Source organism: Crotalus tigris, unplaced genomic scaffold (assembly GCF_016545835.1).
Source record: "Crotalus tigris isolate CLP2741 ecotype Arizona unplaced genomic scaffold, ASM1654583v1 scf7180000017833.3397121, whole genome shotgun sequence".
NCBI lineage: Eukaryota > Metazoa > Chordata > Lepidosauria > Squamata > Viperidae > Crotalus > Crotalus tigris.
This window is the reverse complement of record NW_024096661.1, coordinates 187,102-209,557: the sequence shown is the minus strand read 5'-3', so window position 1 is coordinate 209,557 and position 22,456 is coordinate 187,102. Positions and strand designations below refer to the sequence as shown.

The following is a 22,456-nucleotide window of genomic DNA, read 5'->3' as shown; positions in this document are numbered from 1 at the left end:
ATTCCCTTCCAAATTCCTATGTTCTTTTTGCCCATGAACAGCCCCAAGTTTGATCATTGTTTTTTGTTTTTGTATTTGAGCATTATACATTTGTTTCACATATTGAATACCCTGTATCAATTTTTTTTCTTATCCTGTAAGCAACAGTCCTTCAGCTCCTTACTTGCAAATAGATTCACTGTAATTAGTAAGACTGAAATGAAGAGGATTGTCTTTACGGTGCAAATCACTTTGCTTGCCCAATTAAGAACACTGTGCAAGAATATGGAACTACTCGATAGCTAAAGTTACAACAGCTGTAATTTTTCTGTTTTGCCATGGAAACAATGTCTTTACCTAGTCGAGAGACAAAGGTGATGTGGTATGCCTTACTGAGATCTTGAAATTTGATTAGCAGGTCCACTAGTGACAGCACAGAAGCCTCTTCCAGCTAGTGAAATGCTGGAGAAGACTACAAAGCTAAAAGAAGAAATGTACTTGCTTTGCTTCAGCCATAAAGAGATGGTGGGATGGAGTTTGCTTCATAAAGCAGTTATGATAAAGCATCCCTTTAAAACTCATACCTGGTCTTTCGCTTAAAAAGAGAAGGAAGTGGAAGAAATACTCAACAATTTTAATACCCTAGATCTGCTTTGAATTATTTCAAGATGGGACATTATTGTATAGATTTTACTGGACTGAATATATTTTCAAGATGGACGCTACATGGCCATACTAGAATTATGATTATTCAATTGGATATTGGTTGTCTTTCTCTCCTTGGTTATTTCTTTGTTAGGGTAGATATGTAGCAGTTGATTTTCATGCCATCTCTAAAGATGTACCAAAGATAGTTGTCTAATTATTCCTGTGTATGCTTGCTTCATGAAGCTAAACAAATGCCCTAAAATGGATAGATAGATTAGATTAGATTATTTCTTAAATTAAAATGAAAGTTGAAGAGACATTGGTGAAAGACTTGACAAATTTTGACAGAATGTAGAATAGAAGCCTATTTTAAAAATATTCCAAAGAGAAATGGGACAATTGTTTTTTTCTCTACTATCATAGTATGTGCGTTAGTTAGGTAATGGAGTGTTTTGCTTGTATACATAGGTCTATATTTGGGCTTCGAAGAAATAATGAGGCTGGCTTAGTAGTTCACTGCATCCAGTTAAGCAAAGGATTTTGCAGATAAATTCATTCATACCCGCTAGACCTGAATACTATCATTAAAGGAGTTTAATAGAATTCTATTATTCTCCAATTTTGATGGATATTTTTCAGTTTAAACAGTCCAACGAACTGGATAAAATTCTTGAAAAAGTAATATACATCATGTGTGTCCTTGAATGGTTCAACCATATTCTCTTTCATTTATAAAAGCTGAAAGAAGGAAGCTAGCCTTGAATTTCATTATGTTGTGTAATTTTCAGATTTTTGTAAAATATGTTTAGGAGCATATAATGACATGCAATATACATTTTTCCCTTGGGAGTATTGTACAGTTTACTGAGATTCACTTGAATATGGGTTGATCGTTATTACGGGATTGAAATTATTTTGACTGTCTTAGTACATGCCCTTCAATTGGGAACTTGATAGGAGAGTGAATTTTTTGTGACCCCCCCTTGACCTTTTATCAGTTTTAAACAGCATGAAATATAGATTCCTTTTGAAGATTGTCCCTTGCCTTTCACCTTGGTGTTACCACAAATTGGATGATTCCTAGTCCTGTCTGTCATAATCCAAAGATAATGTTGATTTTTTTGAAATACAGTTTGGTATGGATTGAATGAAAGCAAACAAAATGAAAGCATCTAGCTGCTTTTGGCTAATAAAAAGATAAGATACTTAGTCTGAGGATATCTCTAGATTTAATCATAGTTTGGATACTTCCCTTTCATTGGTAGCCAGGAGTCTTTTGTTTGGCTCCAAATATGCCTGTTAAGGTGTCTGCCTTGGCACTGGTAAGACAGTATAGTTACATCTGGATTAGATCACTTCCATACTTTTGAAGATTGGAAACTTCAGCCATCTTAAAATGCCGTAGCCAGACTGTAGACCTAGACCAGTTATAGAAAGAGTATAACAACTACAATTTATATGGCTGGTAATTTGTTTATGGGTACAGTTCAGAATGTTTATTATAAATTCTTAGATAATATAAGATCAGTTTATTGAAGAATTGTCTTCTTTGAGGTGAGATGCTCAGCTGTCAGATTCTTCCAAGCAGACTCCTTCTCTATCTTTTCCAGGTTTTATATGCATTTGGTGTAAATTGGAGTCTTTTTCAGTGGTTTGTACTACATTTGGAAGTCACCAATGAAGAAAACCTATCTTGGTTGATAGCTTTTTGCTAACATGCAAAAATAATTTTACTCAAGGCAATATATGATTTCATTCAAACAAATATGGGTTATTTTGCTGCTCTGTATTTAAACCTTTATTTCATTTAATAATAATTTATCAGGCTCTTGTCTTTATATGTTTATGTCATTGTACTGATTTTTAAATTGTTTTTTAATCAAGGAATATAACTGTGAACCATATTGGATACAGAATTAAATTATATAGAATTAATATTCCTTTCTGATTTTTAGTATGGAAATGCCAGGCTAGATATCAGGAGACTGTGAATTCTAGTTTCATGTTAGCCATGAAACCTATTTGTTGGGTGATTTTGGGCTGGTTATCAGTAGTCTTCAACTTACAACTGGTTGCTTAGTGACTGTTCGAAGTTATGATGAACCATAGTATGGAAAAGTTTTGTTCAGCTATTTAATATGTGCTGTTATTTCTGTACAATTGTTTGCAATCACTAAATGGCTGTTAGTAACATTTGTTAAATATGTTAATGTAAGATTTCAATCTTGTAGATCCTTGCAAAGGTGGTATATATCTACAAGTATTCCCACTAGAATTCCTAAATTTGTAGGAAGGGAAACATAATGAATGCTTTCAGAAAATTGCAAATTTAAGAAATTAGACATTTGTTTTCATAATATCTTTGCTATTTTTCTGAGGAAAAGATTGTGGTTTTATTTACTGGAAGTACTTTTAAAACCACTGTTTGAAAATGTGTTAATGTATTTTTTTTAAAAAAAAATCCAAGTTACGAAACATAACATCCTTATATTTATTCTCCTTTCTCCAATTCTGGTTTATCTTTTGGATTTATAAAAAGGCCCAATTCTGCATTTCATATGTTCTGAAACGTCATCCTAATTGATTCTAGTGCACGATATTGTGATAATACTTTAATAAATGACCCAGTCATTTATTAAAACAGCTGAGAAATTTCAGTTATCATATAAGGCTCAAATAAATATAATTAAAGACAGATTAATAAAACATTTTTATGAATCTGAATTGCAGTTCATCACCTTCAGTTGCAGATCTTAAATAAGTTTTCTAAGTAATCTTATTCAATAGGATTTCTATGCTTAAAATTGCTCTACTCACCATGAATGCAAATATATTTGCAGGTGTTATGCAAAAGACCATATTTCTAAAATAACAGCCTAATTTTTAATTTAAATTTTAAAATATTTATTTTTTTTACTACTAGCTTTAGTGAAACTTAAATTTACAACTCATGCAGATAATTTCTCATCTGCATTTAATTCTGCACAGAAATAAGAATGTTAAATAGTGTATTATGAATAAACTTTCTGCTAAATGATTACCTAAATATAAAGAAAGAAATCTTCTATATACAGATTTAATGTTTGGATACACCACCCAAAGCCCTTCTCTAAGCGAGTAGGCAGTTTAGAAATAGGAAATAAAAAAAATAAATTTACTTTTTATAAAGATGAGATAGAAATAGAGACATAGACTTTGCATCGATTGTCTTTGTGAGTTGATGGTTCTGTTGTCTTGGCAGAAGGAGGGGATGTTGATTTTGCTGATTTATTCTTCTTGTTCAGCCCTATCAACTCAGTGATTTAAAAAAAAAACATACAAATCATCCCCCTGAATTGGGTCAAAATCCATCTTAATCCAACATTTCATTTCTTAAAACTGGATACTTCTCTACACTTATAGGCATGAAACAGACATTCCACAGTCCTTTGTATCTGCTATCTGTAAGCTATTTGCCCCAACTTTCTCCAAAACTAATAAGCCTATGATAGCCTTACCTCCATGAATCCTCTTTTAGAACTGTGCAGGTTAATGGCTATCATCATATCTTACTGTGGTGAATTGGTGAATTCCTAAGGGTGCAGTCTGTTGTGAAATAGAGGTATGTATCATTGGATTGTAAGGAGGAGGAACCATTGATAAAAGCTGTCTCTGTCCTCCCTTCTCATTCACCAGGGAAAAGCACTGCTGGGTCAAAAGCCTTTCCCATTAACAAAAGACCCTTTCTTTTTGTGGGCTGCAGTTCTAACACTTTTACCTGGGTGTAATTCTTATAAAACACATGTAGTTTATTCCTGTACTAAGGACATATTTTCACCTCTAAAATATCAAGCCTAATTGATCTGTTTTTCCAAGCAAAGTTTTTGTTGATTCAAATTATAATATTTGAATTGCTTTAATTATCAGTGAGGGATTTGGAACAAATTTTTCTATCTATAGTTCAATTTACTGATAGAAAAATACTGAATAATTTATTCAATAATGAAACTGTTCTATTGAAATATGACCACTAAGCTTAAATCATATTATAACTGTATTTTTCTTTACGGTAAAGAAGTAATGCAGACCAGGAAAACAATCCCTCTCTTTTATCTTCTGTAAATATGTTGCTGTGCCTGACTTTCTGGAACAGATCTCTCTCTCTCTCTCTCTCTCTCTCTCTCACACACACACACACACAGAGGTCTGCATGGCCCCAATTCTGCTGCGTTTAGGAAAGCCTTAAGACTGGAGTCTTCTTGAAGACACTGGGCTTAGACAGTGCCTGAACACAACAGCACATAGCATACTTTGAATATCTGTCTTCCTTGGTGTGGTGGTTTTACTTCTGTGATGTTTTAGTGTTTAGTGTTTTGATGTTTTTAACCCTCTTATAAGCCACCCAGAATCTCTAGGAGAGTAGGCAGCCTTGGAAAGTAAATAAATAATAATTTATTTACTACATTGCTTTCCATGCCAAAGCATCTTGAAGCAATTTACAGTAGGATCAGAAGTAAAATGCATAATGAGTTCTTCTTAAAACAATATAAAACAACATTAAGTAGTCTAATGGGGGATTATAGAATATACTTCTATTATAGCAAACTTGCGAAAGAATATTTTCATTGTGAATATCATAAATCTCTCCCATAGGTATGTTTATCATAGTTCCAAATGGATGGTAGCTGGCAATGCTGACTCACCTGTGCCTGCCCGTGTGTACATTCATCCGGATTCACCTGCCTCAGGAGAGACTTGGATGCGGCAAGTGATTAGCTTTGACAAACTGAAGCTTACAAACAATGAACTGGATGATCAGGGTCATGTGAGTTTTTTTATCAATATATTTGTTTTTCAGCAACATTAACATAAGACCAGCCACTCTTAAAAATAAATCAATAAAGCTTTGGACTTAACGTTAACAAAAATTGATTGATTTATGTCAGCTTTGTTAATAAATATTTTGTCACATCAGTGAATTAGTAATAATTTGCTTCAGATGTTTGTTTCCGGCCTTTGGACATATGAAAAATATCAAAACTGAAAGTACAGAACAAACAGTATACTTTGCCTTTCTCTCTGTAGTTGTTGAATCTTTTTAAAAAATAGTGAAAAAACATAGATTATAAATCCTTAAAATAAGTGTTCTCAACATAGAGGAAGCATAGGTGCACTAAAGAAAATGTAACTCATGATTTGATAACTTTTGCAAAGCTCCCATGAGGTTTATGCTATACTCAAAAGGAACAACATGAGAGCTGTATTCACTTTGATAATGATTTATTACCTACCTTATACAACAAGATCTTTTCACAGCTGAAGCTCATTACATCTGCAAAACTGGAAGGGAATTGTATAGTTTAACTATTGTATTTGAAAGCTCTAAATTGTTTAGTTATGATATTAGCTCATTTGATAATACATGCTATAGGAAAATTTCCATTATTTTGAAACAAGGAAAAACAGAATATACATAAGTGTCTTTAAAATGCTTAAAATACATCTCATGTTACATAACAACAATAATATACAAATAACTTTATTTTGATAATTTTCATAAATTCAGAAATAGGTGGCTACTTGGACTTAGAAAAATAGACTGCATTTTGGAGATACATAAGGGCCTTTTTAAGAATGCAGGTTCTCTCTTTGTGGAAGTAGGGTTTTGTGTGTTATCCTAAATCTACTTTAGCTTGCAATTCTAGGTGAAATATGGTTTAGATTGAATATTACATTGAATATTTTAAATTGTGTTTAAATTTTCTAGTTTTGCATAATAATTAATCTGGAAAATCTTTTACGTAATTGTGGAAAATCTATGAAACTTTGATATTCATTATGTTCATACGGTATTATGATTGTGTCTTGTTTTTCCTCCTTTTATTATTATTTATTACCTGTATCTTTATGTGAGTGTTAGGCAAGCTTAAGTGCAGCTGAAAATTGGCCCTGTTAACTTAATTATTTTGTAAATTATCTTCTAGATGGCAATTCAACTTTGTAAGACAGTTAAAGTTAAATCATTTTTAAGATAGTTTATTCCTAGATGAAGGAGAGTAGTCCTGTGAGATACTCAAAGGAATCAAGAGACTCAAATAAAAAAGAAATAGAAATTCCAATCATTTTGGAAGGGCTATTGGATTTCCGCATCTCATTTGAACAGGAGTGGAGAGAGAGGCCTCAGATATCAATGATATTTTTTAGAAGAAAGCTGTATGTAGTCTTATCAAATAGTACTTTTACTGTAGTCCATTTAAATTATTCAGAAGCAGCTAGTATTCACACCTCTGTGAGATGGATAACAACACTTCATGAAAAGTATAAAAAGCAAATTTTCTATACCTTCTAAATCTTCTATTTAGAAGATTTACTTCAATCCTTTCTGAATTAAAACTGTATAAACTTAGCTATTTATTATTCATGTTGTAGTTTTAAAGTTAAGGAAGTGCTGTACATTAATGAATACTTCAGTTTGGAACAAAGTCAACTATCTGTCTTCTGGATCAATTGAAAAAATATACACTCAAATGATTCAAAACTAACAAATTGAAAATTTGAGTCAAACGTTTATATTTTTTTAAAAAAAGAGATTTGAAATAATGTCATTTATTGTTACCCAGTCAGAATTATAAAATGGAGAAAGATCATTCAAAAGTATATTGCTTTGATTATTTAGCCACCAAGTTTGAATCAGAAAATATTTCGAAATGGTGGAATTATTACATATTGAATAAATCATGTGTCTTATATAAATAGATGAATATTGATACAATATTTTTATAGTAATGCTATTGTAAGCTTGCAGATATATTAAATGTTATATAATTTTCCTGGAGCATTTAAATATATTATTTAAATAATAGAATATTTTATACCTTGTTATAAGTGTACATGGATTTAGTGCCAAAATACTTCAAATAAAAAATGTTCAGATTTGTCAGGGAAACAAGATTGTTTGATAAATACATTCTTACCACTTATACCTTACCATTTATACTTTCAATGTCTCTAACCATGCTGTGGACATTTAAGTACAGTATATTGATACTGAAAGCTTCTGACAGTTTTTAATACATAAATAATTCTCAATTTGAAAATATAAATTTTGCCTCTGCCAAACCATAGGAATTTAAAAATAATTCAGATTAAATTGCTTATTTAAATATTTATATTTACCACTTACATCAATTTCATCTTGATAAAAATTTAATACTTTCAAGAGGTATTTCCTAGTATTGGGATTTAGGATATTTTGCAATGTCTTGCATAGATATTTTTGCAGAGATCAAATCATTTATCTCTTTATATTTGGAATTCCTGTTGATTTAAGTTAATAAAAGTAATAATACTTACAAAGCAATCTAATCCTGTAAAATATAATAGCACCTTGGGATAGGTTTAGAAAATATGGCATAATACCACATTTTAAAATCCCTGTATACTCCTACATTATTCCATTTCTTTTATTGGAATAAAATGCCAGTAGAACAGAATTTTAAACTGAATTTATTTCACATTCATATAGATTGAAAATTATTTGTAATATCAACCATATTTCCTAAAATGTTCTCCAAATGTCACGTCTAAAGTTTTTTCCCCTTATATAATTTTATAATTTCCATAAAACAAAAACCTGAACCATTCTTAATATAGTGCATATTCATAGTTGAACTAATGAAGTTAAAAGGGTACAGATTAGAGTAAATATTCTTATTCTCATTTTACTAAACCGAAGGATAATGTTGTTATCTCTTTGTATTTATAGTACTTACTGAAACATTATTTTCTTCTCTCAAATACAGTATAAAAAATTAAATTCAAGTTTGCCTTATCTCCTGCTGTAATTTTTTATTAATTATCATAAGATTTATTATATTCTTCAACCAACATAAAACAAACTATTTTACTGGTATTAAAAATCTAGCTGTTTATTCACTGTAATGTAAACAATTAACATGCTTACTAGTAAAATTATGTTACTTGTTCTTGAAATACTTTTCTGCATTCTGTTTCTTTCTTTAATAGTTCCCAAATTTTAACTCTATGGTTATGACAATATAATTGAAAGCATAAAAGAAGCACTGATTTGAAAAAAGATAAAAATACCAACATACTAGTATATATCTTCTTCTTCTTGTTGTGCCATATCCGTTATCGGACGTTGGCGATCAAGTTGGTGATCCTGTTTTTATCAGCAGCCGCACGAAAAAGTGCTGCTGAGTATATATATACTATATATTTAAATTACGCCCTTTCTTCACTTGCAGTTATGATCAGTACTATAATGCTCTGGCAATCTCAGGGTTTCCCCTTCACCATAACCCATATTTTAAGCAGACTTACCTTTGCCTTTCAGAAAAATAACCAGCTGTTCCTGCTGGATCTCTATAAATGTTAACTGTTTCCCACTTTCAGACATTTTAGGGGAGATATTTTCATGTGACCAATTATGTCTTGATGCATCTTTGACAAATTCCTGGCAGAAGCTTGGACAATTCATAACATTGCCTCTTCATACCAATTAGTATTTCAGAAGACAAGATATTAACTGTAGCCAGGAGCTCATTTTGTTCTCCAAGTAAACTAGGGTGTTGGCAAATTAAGGGCTGATTTATTCTGAAGACCACTAGTGAGGAAAGACTCTGATAAGTTTTCAGTCCAACACATAATTAGACAACTTGATGGCCTCCGGTTGAAAACAAATGTTAATTTTCAATGGCATGCATTGTCTTAAAATGTATGCCTGCATGTACTGTTTCAATGGATGTAAATATGAAATAATGACTAGTATTGATCGTGCAGATTTGCATATTTAGAAATTGCAGAGCAAGGATGAAATTATGTCTAGGATAAAAAGATTAAAGTAGAATGCTATTAGATGACCAAAAAGTCCTCTAATGTAATATTCTATTACCCACAATCCCCAATTGAGATGTCTACCTCTAGAAAATGTGTTTGGCCTACACTGTTTTGGCCACAGTAGAGATGTATAAATGAATGTTTTATACTTAATCATTTATAGCTGAATACGTTTTATAGAAACCTAAAATAATATTTATAATCCAAATTTAGCTGTAATCCTGATTTAGTTCCTTGGAGTGAATCCAACTGAACTTCGGAGTGCATAGTCCTGAATAATACTTTTGAATAAAACACTTTTTTTACAGTGAGGGTGAATGTCTTCTAACAAACCAGTCATGGCAATGAAAATTAGAAGCAGGGACACAAATACAGGTTGCAAGTATAGTTTTCAAAAATCTCTTGAAAGCTTTAAAATTTCACTCCAAACATACTAACATACTGATTATTTTATTTTTGCAGAAAGGCTAGAAATTCCAGCAATTCGTTTATTATTATCTATACAGACTCACTGTTGTGAAATTCTAAATCCATGAGGGAGGACAGATATAGCATAATGATATGGCCTTTGTTGTCACACATATGTTGCTTAAATCTGGTTTCTGGTTATTGCTGGATGTTTTATAAATACTTAAGTGCTGCTTGCTTGAAAAAGATTTAGTGTGGTTTGGGATCTTTTATCAATCTATTTTCTTATGTTGCTTTGCATTATTTAGATCAGTGGTTCTTAACCTTTTTGAACGAATCGCCCCCTTGAGCCAATGAGGAAGTTGTCATCGCCCCCCTCCCCCCAACATAACCTCTCAATCACAACATAGGAAATAATTCTTCAATTTATGCAAACCCTTTTTTCGTTTTCTTTAAAATTGTCATCAGGACATATCGATGCAAATAATTTATTTCCAGTCTTTTTCCCATATCTCCCATATTCTGGCCAATGGCGTGCCACTGTATGGGTAGAGGCTGCTGCACAACACGCATGAAGATAAGCGATGCGTCTTCACATATGTACGGCGTTCTGTACTGAAGCTAGCTGAAGGAACATTTGAAAACACAATTCAATCCACTAATAGCGAGCAATCTGATGTTTTTGTACGACAGATATACAGCGATTTACTGTATGAAAAAGTCTCAAAGATGTCCCCCAAACGTCTCGCTCCATCACCCCCATATCGCCCCCTTTTCGTTCCTTCGCCCCCGCATTGCCCCTTTTCATTCCATCGCCCCCCTGAAAAATGAAATCGCCCCCTGGGGGCAATATCGCCCAGGTTAAGAACCACTGATTTAGATCACTAAAAATAGTATATATTTGTGTTTCATCTGCAGCACTTTTAAGCATAACCAAACACAATAAAAGAGTTTCAAGAATCTGCAAACAGGGGAAACGGAAAGGAGCAAGTTTGAAATATAATTAGTATTCAAGCTACAATACAGTATTAAAAATCGAAAAGTACTCTTAGGCTTTTCATGGTGAACTTTAAAAAAATATTATTTCACAGTCGCAATTTTTTTTTTTATCTCAGTCACATCCAGGAATACACATTCAAGAAAATATATTGAATTGAAATGAGAGATAATTATTTCTAATCCTGAATATTATTCTAATCCTGAGTGACTTTGTGTAATTGTAACAGACCATTTACTGGTATGCCCGGTACTTTTTAGCATAAAAAAGAAACATAATAATTCAATTCATTAATTTCATCCAAAAGGTTTTGACATGAAAGTTAAGTTCAAAGTCTAAGCCCTATTAATTTTGTTGAAGCTTGAATCCAAGGAACTGCCTTCATGAAAATGAAGGGAAAAGTTCCACAGTAACTTTTATTTTTTTTAGTTTCTTCTTGGAAATCATAATCCACAATGCATTGGTCTCTCATTCTTAAAGGGAAGATTATATCTTTATTTCTAATTTCTCCAACCAGTCCTTGAATTCTCTTGTACTACAAAGAAATCATTCATCAACGTTGCATTATCTGAAGACCCTGGGTTATTAACATTGTTTTGTTAAGTCAAAATCTTTGGCCAGTTATTTCTGTAAGACAACTAGTAGTGATAGACTTTTTTTTAAGCCGAAGTCTATTGTCAAATGAGTAACAACAAAAAAATAATCCCTCATTGTGCAAAAGTGTCTCTAGATGGAAAAATAAATAAATAACTTAAATAACTTTCCATATGGATAGTGCCAAAAGCGTTCACACTCACTCATTCACTCTACTCTTTCTCACACACAAAGAAGTATATTAACATTTTCAGAATTATGGAGTGATTTCTTCTTCAGTGTGTTTTTACCAAAGCAGTACAAAGTGTCCAAAATATCTAGAATACTTTTGAAATGTTTGCTTCAGCAGAATGATTGTTGATATCTTGTTCTGATAAAAATACAGATGTTGGGGAAAGTACTTGGAGGAAACTTATCTAAGCATGTTTGGTGTGCATCTGATAAAACTGTCAAAAATCAGAGTTCAGTGTAATGGAAGTTTACGTATGTGGAATTTTGCTTATCGAAAAGACTGTCACTTTCTCAAGTGTGGAATGATTTCACTTAAAAGTATCCTAATGATAGCCAAGATTTTTATTTTTTTCAAACATAAAATCCTTCCATTTTTGGGCACAGTAAGATTTTATGGTATTTGGCATTCAATAGGGATAAAATGGGAACCAGGGAATGATGACATGCAATGCTGAATTTAATATTTTGTGGGCAATAATGAAACAGGAAATTAAAAATTGTATTCATTTTAAATCGATAGACTATTGGCTGATAGACATGAAACTTCAAAATAAAACAAAACAACTTCCAAAAGTAACATATTTTTGATCTGAAGCAAATTCAGATGCATCCTAAAACTGATGTAATATTTTTTCCAGAAATCTTTGAAAATTATGGTTTATAAGATATTATGAAAACATTCCCATGTTCGTTCTAGAGCCGTCACATGAACAGTTTTGAACTTGGGAAGGAATAAAAAAAAATGACATTTCAGAGATGTAGTAGACATCGCACAGTCTGATGGACAGTGTGTTTACAACTCCTTTTCAGAGATATTTTTCTTCTGAGGGAGATGGGTGGTTAGAAAAATACAACAAACATTAGCAATTGAGAATCTGTATAGATTAAGTGAAAATATTTCTAGTCCCCTTGGATGCCTGTTGTATTTTCAGTTTATAACTAGATCATTGAGCTTTTAGTTTTGCTACTCCAATTCCATTTACTTTTGTTTTGCCCAACCTCAGAGTTCACATTGCTAACCAGTGTGTTAACAATGAATTCACATACAATATGTAGCTTTATGAACAGTGGCTATTCTATTTTTTTACAACAGTTTTCCCAACTCAAGAGTCTTTAGGCATTTTGCACCTGAATTCCAACAATTCTTAAAAGTGGACTGGGTATTATGAATGCTGAGATTGAACACTTCTGTGTTATTAGATGGGGAAATTGCTGCATTGTGAAGGAAACATAATATAGGAAGGCCAACTCAGGGCTTTAGGATTTGTTTAAAAAACTTGCTACCTGGATGAATACATTGAGATTCTATGAATGACCTAGGAGACAGAATGAACAAGTAGGAATAGGGGAAGAACAATGAGTATACAAAGATAAATCCTATTTGAATACTGGCATGGAAGACTGGCATAGTCAACACAGTTGCAGGGTGGGTAGGAATTAGTTTCATGAATAATCATGGTTAGATTGTTTGAAACATTAGTCAGGAGTATTTCTATGCATACTTATTTGAAATTAGGATCTTCTTTGCAGGATTGCCTGCAATATTTGGCAAGCTTCTCATAGCATCAATTGAGCATCCTTCTATTTTGGTTTGTATAGGTAGACACTCCACCTTTTGGAGTTGTGTGAATATTATTTGCAGGGCTTTTTTTGTCATAAAACGCCCAAAACGGAGTTCCGGCACCTTTTTTGGATGGAACCTTGTAGGGTAGGCAAGGCGGGTTGTATGAATATGTGAGTTCCGGCACTTTTTTTTTTTTTTTTTTACAAAAAAAAGCACTATTTGTATTATGTTTTGGACTGGTGACTACATACTCTAAGAACATGATTTAAGTTCTGGTCTAAATGGATTTGAAAGATACAATGAGTATTCCATTAGTGTATAATGTAGCAGTGACATATCTTTGATTCTGATAAAATTAAAGTCTTAAGATTTTCTTTGCTGTGGTGTAAGTTATGCTATCCTAATGCAAATATTTTCAGAATGACAGTTTACTATCATTCTTATAAAGCAATAAGTTTTTTTTTAAAAAAAATTTGTGTTTATACTGTGTAATAAATAAAAGATAAAATTACTCCTTGTAAATGGGTATATTCAGTGGATGATGAATACATGATTTCTTCATGATTCAGCAAATTGAAAGTTCAAGAGTATTTCTGAAAATCTTTAGTCTAATCTGAACAGAATCAGCTTCAGGCTAACAATCCATTTTTAAAATCTTTGATTATTGCTTCTGATAGCTTAAAAATTATCATCCAAAGCCATTCTATTGAACTAAAGCAGGGTAGTTTTGAGATTCAACACAGTATATTTGCTTTGGCCGGAATAAAGCAAGTTGGGCAATTCATATTATTATATTTAAAATATTTATGTAGAAGAACTGGGAAGAAAATTAGAACACTTTTCTTTCTTTCTTTCTTTCTTTCTTTCTTTCTTTCTTTCTTTCTTTCTTTCTTTCTTTCTTTCTTTCTTTCTTTCTTTCTTTCTTTCTCTTTTTCAATATAGATAATTCTTCATTCTATGCACAAATACCAGCCACGTGTCCATGTCATTCGAAAAGACTGTGGGGATGATCTCTCCCCAGTCAAACCCATTCCTTCTGGTGATGGCGTGAAGGCATTCACTTTTCCTGAAACTGTTTTCACTACTGTCACAGCATACCAGAATCAGCAGGTAACTTTTGTTTTATTTTGTTTTAATGCTGATGGCTTACTAGGATAGACATTCATTAAAGTCTAGACCAGTGGTTCTCAACCTGTGGGTCGGGACCCCATTTGGGGTCGAACAACCATGTCACGGGGGTCGCCAAACAACGCAGTCTGCCATTTTTTCCCCCTTTTCCTTAGCTGTACTACTCCCTTTTATTCTATTGGCTTTTGAAAGCCAATAGAATAGACTCTCTTGAATAGGGTCTAATTCTATTGGCTTTCAAAAGCCAATAGGAGTTGTCCAGGCTGTCTCTGCCCTGCTGAGCCCGTCAAAAGTCCCATTCTGCAAACGGTGCTGCACCAATTGAGTAGTCCTCGACTTACGACTGGTTGAGTAGTCCTTGACTTACGACCGGTTGGGGGTCGCGGCATTAAAAAGGTTGAGAACCACTGGTCTAGACAAATGAAAGAAATACTGGTAAACAGCAAAAAACTATACTATAGCTTTACAATAAAACCAGTACTGATCTACATAATATTGAATTCCTAGTCTAATCTGTTTGGAAAGGCTGATAGAAAGAGAAGATTGAAAACTATATGGAATAAACACAACACTGCCTCCTTCAAGGCTGCTGGTACCTGTCCATTTCCCCAATTCACTTCTTGAATCAACTCTTTACCCCTCTCCTGATTACCCAGAGGAAGTAGATGGGAAACATATCCAACCTGCTAGTGGTAGTAAGATGTTCTTGTCTACTTCCTCAGACTCCACAAACTCAAATACATCACGGATGACACCATAGCACACTCAAAGCACAAATAAATGGTTATACTTGCAAAATGCCTAATCAACATCTTGTACATTCTTTCCTAGCCAGGTGTGAGCCACCGTGTACAAAGCTATTGGATAAGATCTGCCGGTGCTATAAGAATAGGGAAATGCAAATGCTTTGTTGCCTTTTCCACAACCCCTTTAACCTGGACATGGCTAGGTTTGATTTACACAATCGAACAATGTGCTTTTGAACATATTAGATGTTAATTATTTAAAATAACTGGCTGAAATGTCAAAAGACTGCATTTAATCCTCTTTGTTGACAAATGTACATGCCAAGGGTATTATACACCTACCAATGCATCTGCAGCCTCCAAAAAAGCAGGATAGTAGTAAAGCTATTAGGTAAAAAAAATCAATTCAATCAAAATGAGATTTACTACTGTTTTAGATTTTCCCCCATGATTTTTACAGGAATTAAATTTCCATTGAACTATGTCCAATTAGTTTCATCGAACATATAATAACGAAAACAGTGGTTTTTTGGTATTTATTTATAGAATATGCTTGCATTATTATTTAATAGTGGTAACTCAATTTTTATGTAGATTTTCTGTGTGTTATATTAAAAATTAGTGAATATTATATTATTGGTTCTAAAATCTTACATTTTATAGGTCTCCACATTTTCTATGTATTATCTTTACAGATCACCAGACTCAAGATTGATAGAAATCCTTTTGCAAAAGGATTTAGAGATTCAGGGCGCAACAGGTAAATGTTTTGACATTTATTGTAAAACTACAAGTTATTTAGGAAGATGCATAAGTATTGGGTGCAAAAGTAGCATATCTAAGTTGTGTGTCACATTTGAGAATTAAAATTTGGTATAGATTCATAAAGTTGGAAGGAGCCATTAAGGCCAACTCCTTGCTCGGTATATAAATCAGATTAAAGCATCTTGTGTCTGCTTGAAACCACGCAATGAAATGAAATCTGTCTGTTTCACTAGTTGTTCCATTTTGGAATTGTTCTTGTTGATAAGTTTTCCCCCCAATATTCCTTTGGAATCTGTCTTCCTGTAACTGGTGTCACTTGTGTACTATATTTTGGAACAATAGAAAACAATTCTTGATTGTCTCCTATTTGATAGCCTTTCAGGTATTTGAAGAGCAGTCTTATATCCCCACTCAATTTGCTTAATATTTAATATGTAAATCTTCAGCTGTAGAGCTTTGTTTCTACTTTCTAGGTCATATTTATTGCCGGTTTTCAAACCTGCAATTCTTCTTTTGGGATGCTTAGCAAAACTATTTAGTGAAAAAAATATTTATCCTTTTTTCTTTGCTCACATTATTTACAGCCTCAGACATTGTTTCTAAAAATCAGCATTTTGTGTGTGAAAAGTATACTGTGTATGACTGACAACCTTATGAAGTAAAATAGGCTTTATTGAAAATAGAGTTCTTTGGACAAACTTTAGAAAAGAATGTTATAAAAATCTTTACTCCAGAAAGTAAAACATATATTTTCTCCCTTACTTAGAAAAAAATATGATAGGTTACAGTTAATAAAATTGGCCATTTGGAAGTATAAATTATGATGGTGATAACAAGTAGGACATTTCTGAAAAGCATCTTGTATAAATTATCACATTGGTTTCACTTCCTCAGGAGATGGGCTTTTATCTGTACTTTAGCAAAAAATAAAAACTCTCCTATTACCACAGGGATAAAAAAAAATAAGGCTATTTTTGAAATTCACATATCATACTATTTCATAATTCTTTCCTCCAGTGTTTTTGGGATCAGTCTGGCACCAGTGTCTTAGAAAAGCAATGTCATGGGAGAATACTGATTGTTTCAAATTGTTAAGCTAAATTGCAATTCTGGTTTGATTCTGTCTCCAAAGAAAGTGAATTCCATAAGTTAATTATGTATTCTACAAAAAAAGTGCTTTGTCTTTTCTCTCCAGACTCTATTGCCAATCAATTTAATTGGTTGACTTCAAGTTCTAGTGGTATGAGACAAACTAAAAAAAGTATCTTTCTGCATATCACTTACCATTTTGGAAACTGCTACCCCATTTTTTTCTAAATTAAAAGGATCTAGCTATTTTAGTATTTTCTCAGGGATAATTTTGGTTGCAATTGTCTATACCTTTCCTACATGTGATTTTTTTTTTTTTTAGTTGTATGAGATGAACAGAGTAAGGAAATCATAATTATATGTAGGCTTAAGTGTTCTGTCTTTGGTAGGAACATGTAATTTAAGAGAAAATATATATCTCAGGAATATGCTGATAATTGTTATCATGCAAGCCCATCCCAAATTAGAATTCTTGACCCACTTACCTGTATAACTGTGTTACTCTATTGAATTGCATACATTTAAACAGTAAAAAATTTTAAGCAAACTAACATTCTGGCAATTGCAGAAATAGTTCACACTGAAAATTAGTTCACACATTGGGAGACAATGTATTTTTAGTTTTTAAAATATTTGATTTAGTAGCAGCCAAAAAGAGAAAAACCAACATCCTTTATCTTTTTTATGGGTAACAAGCAAGTTCATTAGAAATGATTTTGAGGTCCATAGAACTAAAACTTGGGTGCCGTATTGGTATTAATATTCTGGTGGATATGATTATTATAATAGGAACATTATACTACAAATATATGAGTAATCAAATAAATTACCATGTAATATTAGATTATGCAGGAAATTCTTCAAACCTGAATAAGACTTCCAAGTTGAGAATTTCATTTGTTTAGTAAGTGATAGAGCTTTCTCCATGTCCTTGTTGGGTAAGATATTCTGCCAAATCATCATGGTTTAAAACAAAGAGATAAAGAATGTGGTCTCCCAGCAAACCCTCAACGTGACCGCTGGTGACAAATGATTGGTGTTACAGTATAGTTCTGCAACTTTGGAAGTGTGATTTGCACACCACTGTTTTAATATAAACTGACTTTCAAAACAGGACAAATTAAAACAATTGGATTGATTTAAATGACAAACCATGAATTTAAAAAAATTAAAATTGGGTCATGGTTTTTTTTCCTATTGTACAAAAGAATTGCTCAAGTTCAAAGCTTTGCTTGAGTTTGCAGAAACTCACGCATTTTAAACATTTAAAAAACTTTATGCTGAAAAAATTGAGATCGTATATCGTTAACAAAATTGTGTAACTTCAAAATTAATTATGAAGATAATAAAAAGGAAGGAAAAAGATTAAATCCCTGGAAGGTTATAAACAAAACTAAAAAATAAATTCAAGTAAATATTGCTTGAAAGCCTTATTTCCCACTTTTCAGGATGAAATGGGATGTTGTAGGAAATCCTAATTCAGATGTTTACAAAAAAAAACACAATCCTTTGCTGGCTAATAGCACATTTATTTCTTCCCTGGGGTCATACAATAATTCTTTTAGCTATGCTTAAGCCCTAAAATCTATAATTTAGAGAGAAGAAGAAGAATGTATTATCACATGCAGCAGTCACTCCCGTGTCATATTAATAAACCTATAGATGCAATATGTAATAATAATAGGACGAAATGAAACCATGAGCTATCTTGAGTTGCATCTCCAACAACATTTGTAACCTGCCTTTATTCCATATTTGCTGCAGTGCACTTCAGTTTTATCTGTGAATCATGCTCAGTGAAATTATACCGTCCTGAAAATGTGAACAACTTTTAGGTAATTCAGATCACAAAATATTCTTGTTGTGTTGTCTAGGATGGGGTTGGAAGCTTTAGTAGAATCTTATGCATTCTGGAGACCATCACTGAGAACACTTACATTTGAAGATATACCTGGGATTGCAAAACAAGGTAACTGTTGTTTATGGATTGAATGATGCTGAATATAATCTGTGTTTTATTTCTCTCATTTAGGTAATAACTTTTGTTTATTTAAATATTTGGCTATAGAATCCTGTGTTTGTTTTAATAGTTAGACTGATAGATTGAACCCATTTTTTTTAAATAATAGGAAATCAAACAAATCTAATAAAAATATATTAGAGAATTTCAGCAAGGACTATTAAGGAAAAAATAATTATTAGTAAATATCGTATGGTACCCCATTTCATCAGATACTGAAAAAGATGAAAAAATACAGTCCATACCACATGCAGAAGTGATCTGGGAGAAATCAAAAGATTCCTTCATTGCAATTATTTAAGAATCAGACTTTTCCTTGCTATTAGACCTTCTGTAGATTCTCTAGCCCCCCCCCCAAAAGTGGTTAATTGTCATCCATCAGATTGAATCTGCGATACATCTCCTTGTTAGAAAAACAGTAACTTTTTTCTTCTAGTGTGATTTCATACAAATACTTAGATTCATTTCTTTCAGAAGTTCCAGAGTTCCTGAAATTAAGAGTATGAGCAACAAAACTTAAGAGTTTATTCAGTTTTTGCAGAATAACATGAAACTCTTATGTGTTAGAAATATTTGTGAAGAAAAGTAAATTCTGAAGCTAAAACCCAATTTTAAAGAAGTTGAAGTCCTATACTGATTCCACAGGAAAAGAGAAGAACTTTTGATATCGTATTATGGGACAGGACACCAGTCCAGATATAGAATTAACAGGAAAAACATGTTCAACATAATTGATTTTAAATGTTTTATGTGATTTGTATAGTTACTGTATAACAACCAGCCAGTAGTATATGTGAGCAGATCTTGCTTGTAATTATAACAACTTTCTTTTTCTGTCCCTTCTCCTTACAGTGTGCTCTTCAACATATCACTACAAACTATACTGTGCACATTGTAATTCACCCACAGTTATTGTGTACTAACAGATTCTAATCTGAGTTCTCTCAATCTTTGATCAAGAGTGAGGAAGATTTCTTGTGCAAGCTACGCACTTAGCTGTTCAAATACAGTAGTGCATGCCTTTCCACAGTGAAGCAAATGTTTGATCCACTAAGGATAAATAATAGGTGTTTAGTTCTATAAATACACAATAGTTATAGTAGTGTGAAGACTTTGGCTAATATCAGTCAATCAGAATAGACCTGGAAGGGACCTTGGAGGTCTTCTAGTCCAGCCCCCTGCTCAAGCAGGAGACTCTATATCATTTCAGACAAGCGACTGTCCAATATAAGCACAAGTCCAACTACTTTATGTGTTTAGGTAGAGGTAGGCAACTCAACATCCCTTCTAATTAAATGATTCAACATGAATGTTGCATTTATTTAATTCCCAACTCTCATTTTCTAGATTTTTATTTTTATTAAATTTCTACACCACCCATCTCACTTGTTTATAGAGTTTGGGTCTTGACATTGCAATGCATGTTTCATTACTTCTTCCCCCTTCTACTTGTAATGCCGTTTGAAGATTATTCTGTAAAATACATGAGGTACAACAGGAAATTAATGCCCATGATAAATAAAATTTTGAGCTATAATATATAATTTTATTCACCAACTATATAAAGAAAATTCTTTCTTTAGAACTGTTTTTAACTAAGAATCGCAAACAATTTTAATATAACCTCTATTATAAAGTGGGAAGCTGATGTAAGATGGCAAAGTCTGAGGAGTATAAAAGGGGCAGCAGAATTCTTCCCACTCCATTCTGCCCTGTCATTACTACCTATTGAAGGAAAAGTTACATTCTTGCATTTAATGTTAGCTTGCTGTCCCCAGATGTGGCAGTAGATGCTATATTGCAATCTTGAAGCAATTGAACCACTAGTCTGTTAATTTTTGATTACGGTAGCAACAAAAAAAAGCCATTTTTTGTGCTAACCTGATATAATCTAACTTTGGCTACTTTAGGGCAAAATGCAACAGTAATAGATAAATGCCTTTCTTTAATATTCTGATATTTCCTTTCAGGAAACACTAGTTCTTCCAGTTTGCTCCAAGGATCTGCCAATGGGGTACCATCTACTCATCCACATCTCCTTCCTGGGTCACCTTGTTCTTCTCCTGCTTTTCATCTCACTCCCAATACTAGCCAGTTCTGCAGCCTAGCTTCGGCTGACTATACGGCCTGTGCTCGCTCAGGTCTAACCCTTAACAGGTACAGTACTTCCTTGACTGAAACCTACAACAGGCTTGCAAATCAAACCAGTGAGACCTTTGCCACTCCAGGAACCCCCTCTTACGTTGGCGTACCAAACGGTTCAGCTGTGAATATGCCTGTGGCAGGTAGTGACGGTGATGCATTCAGTTGTCCGCAGGCGGGATTATCGATGCAAATTTCAGGGATGTCTCCACAACTCCAGTACATTATACCTCCTCCATCTAGCAATGCCTTTCCAGCAAATCAAGCCCATCCGAACTCTTACAACGCTTTCAGGCTGCATAGCCCTTGTGCTCTGTATGGATACAACTTCTCCACCTCCCCCAAACTGGCTGCAAGTCCTGAGAAAATTGTTTCTTCCCAAGGAACTTTCTTGGGGTCATCACCAAGTGGAACCATGACTGATCGGCAGATGTTGCCCCCTGTAGAAGGAGTGCACTTACTTAGCAGTGGGGGGCAGCAAAATTTCTTTGACTCTAGGTCCCTAGGAAGCTTAACACTGTCATCATCTCAAGTATCTGCACATATGGTTTGATAAATACTTCCAAAATAAAAGTACAGTGCAATTCTTTTTACAGTGTACCCCCCTCTTTTGGAAAAATGCCAAGGTGATTAATATGACTTGTAATTGTATAAATAACAACAAAAGAAAATAGTTTGAATCTTTTGATTTGCCTGTGGGCAAATATTTGGATAGATTCTGGCATCTGAGTTAATCTGATTTAGTTATCGGAATAGTCCATTTAGTTTCTGAGTAGCATGCACTTCATTTTATAACACGTTTGGCCATATGCAACAAATTAAGCAGGACTTCCTCCAGCACTCTTTCCCACATTTTTCCTTCTTTAAGGAACAAAACAACACTCAATTCTGATGTAGATGAAACAAAAAACATTTCACCATGTATACGATGTACTTGTGTATTATATATTTGTGTACAAACTAGTCTGAATACGGTGAGCCAGTGCCATAATGCGTACATTACTTCTCTGTTGTAAGAGAGATAACCAACCTTGATTAGACTTAATCTAGACGTCAAGCTACATCATGCTTTCGAAACAAAGAGACAGGATCATTTTCTTTTTCAGCTTTTATGATGTACTAGTTCAGTGTTTCTCAACCTTGACAAATTTAAGGCATGTGGACTTCAACTCCCAGAATTCCACAGCCAGCAATGCTGGCTGTGGAATTCTGGGAGTTGAAGTCCACATGCCTTAAAATTCTCAAGGTTGAGAAACACTGTACTAGTTGATTCTGTGCTGTGCTCTTGTCCTTATGATGCATTGCTA

General features: G+C 33.2%; 1 protein-coding gene across 1 annotated transcript in view; it reads left to right on the top strand.

The window, feature by feature from the left end:
- Positions 1–22,052, top strand: part of TBX18 (T-box transcription factor 18) — a 28,641-nt gene extending 6,589 nt beyond the window's left edge. The window contains exons 4-8 of the mRNA XM_039343059.1: positions 5,260–5,431; positions 14,202–14,369; positions 15,829–15,893; positions 18,862–18,956; positions 20,978–22,052. Coding sequence (XP_039198993.1) covers positions 5,260–5,431; positions 14,202–14,369; positions 15,829–15,893; positions 18,862–18,956; positions 20,978–21,702 — 1,225 coding nt within the window. The 3' untranslated portion in view covers positions 21,703–22,052. The remainder of the gene's footprint in view (positions 1–5,259; positions 5,432–14,201; positions 14,370–15,828; positions 15,894–18,861; positions 18,957–20,977) is intronic.
- The last annotated feature ends 404 nt before the right edge of the window (positions 22,053–22,456 follow it).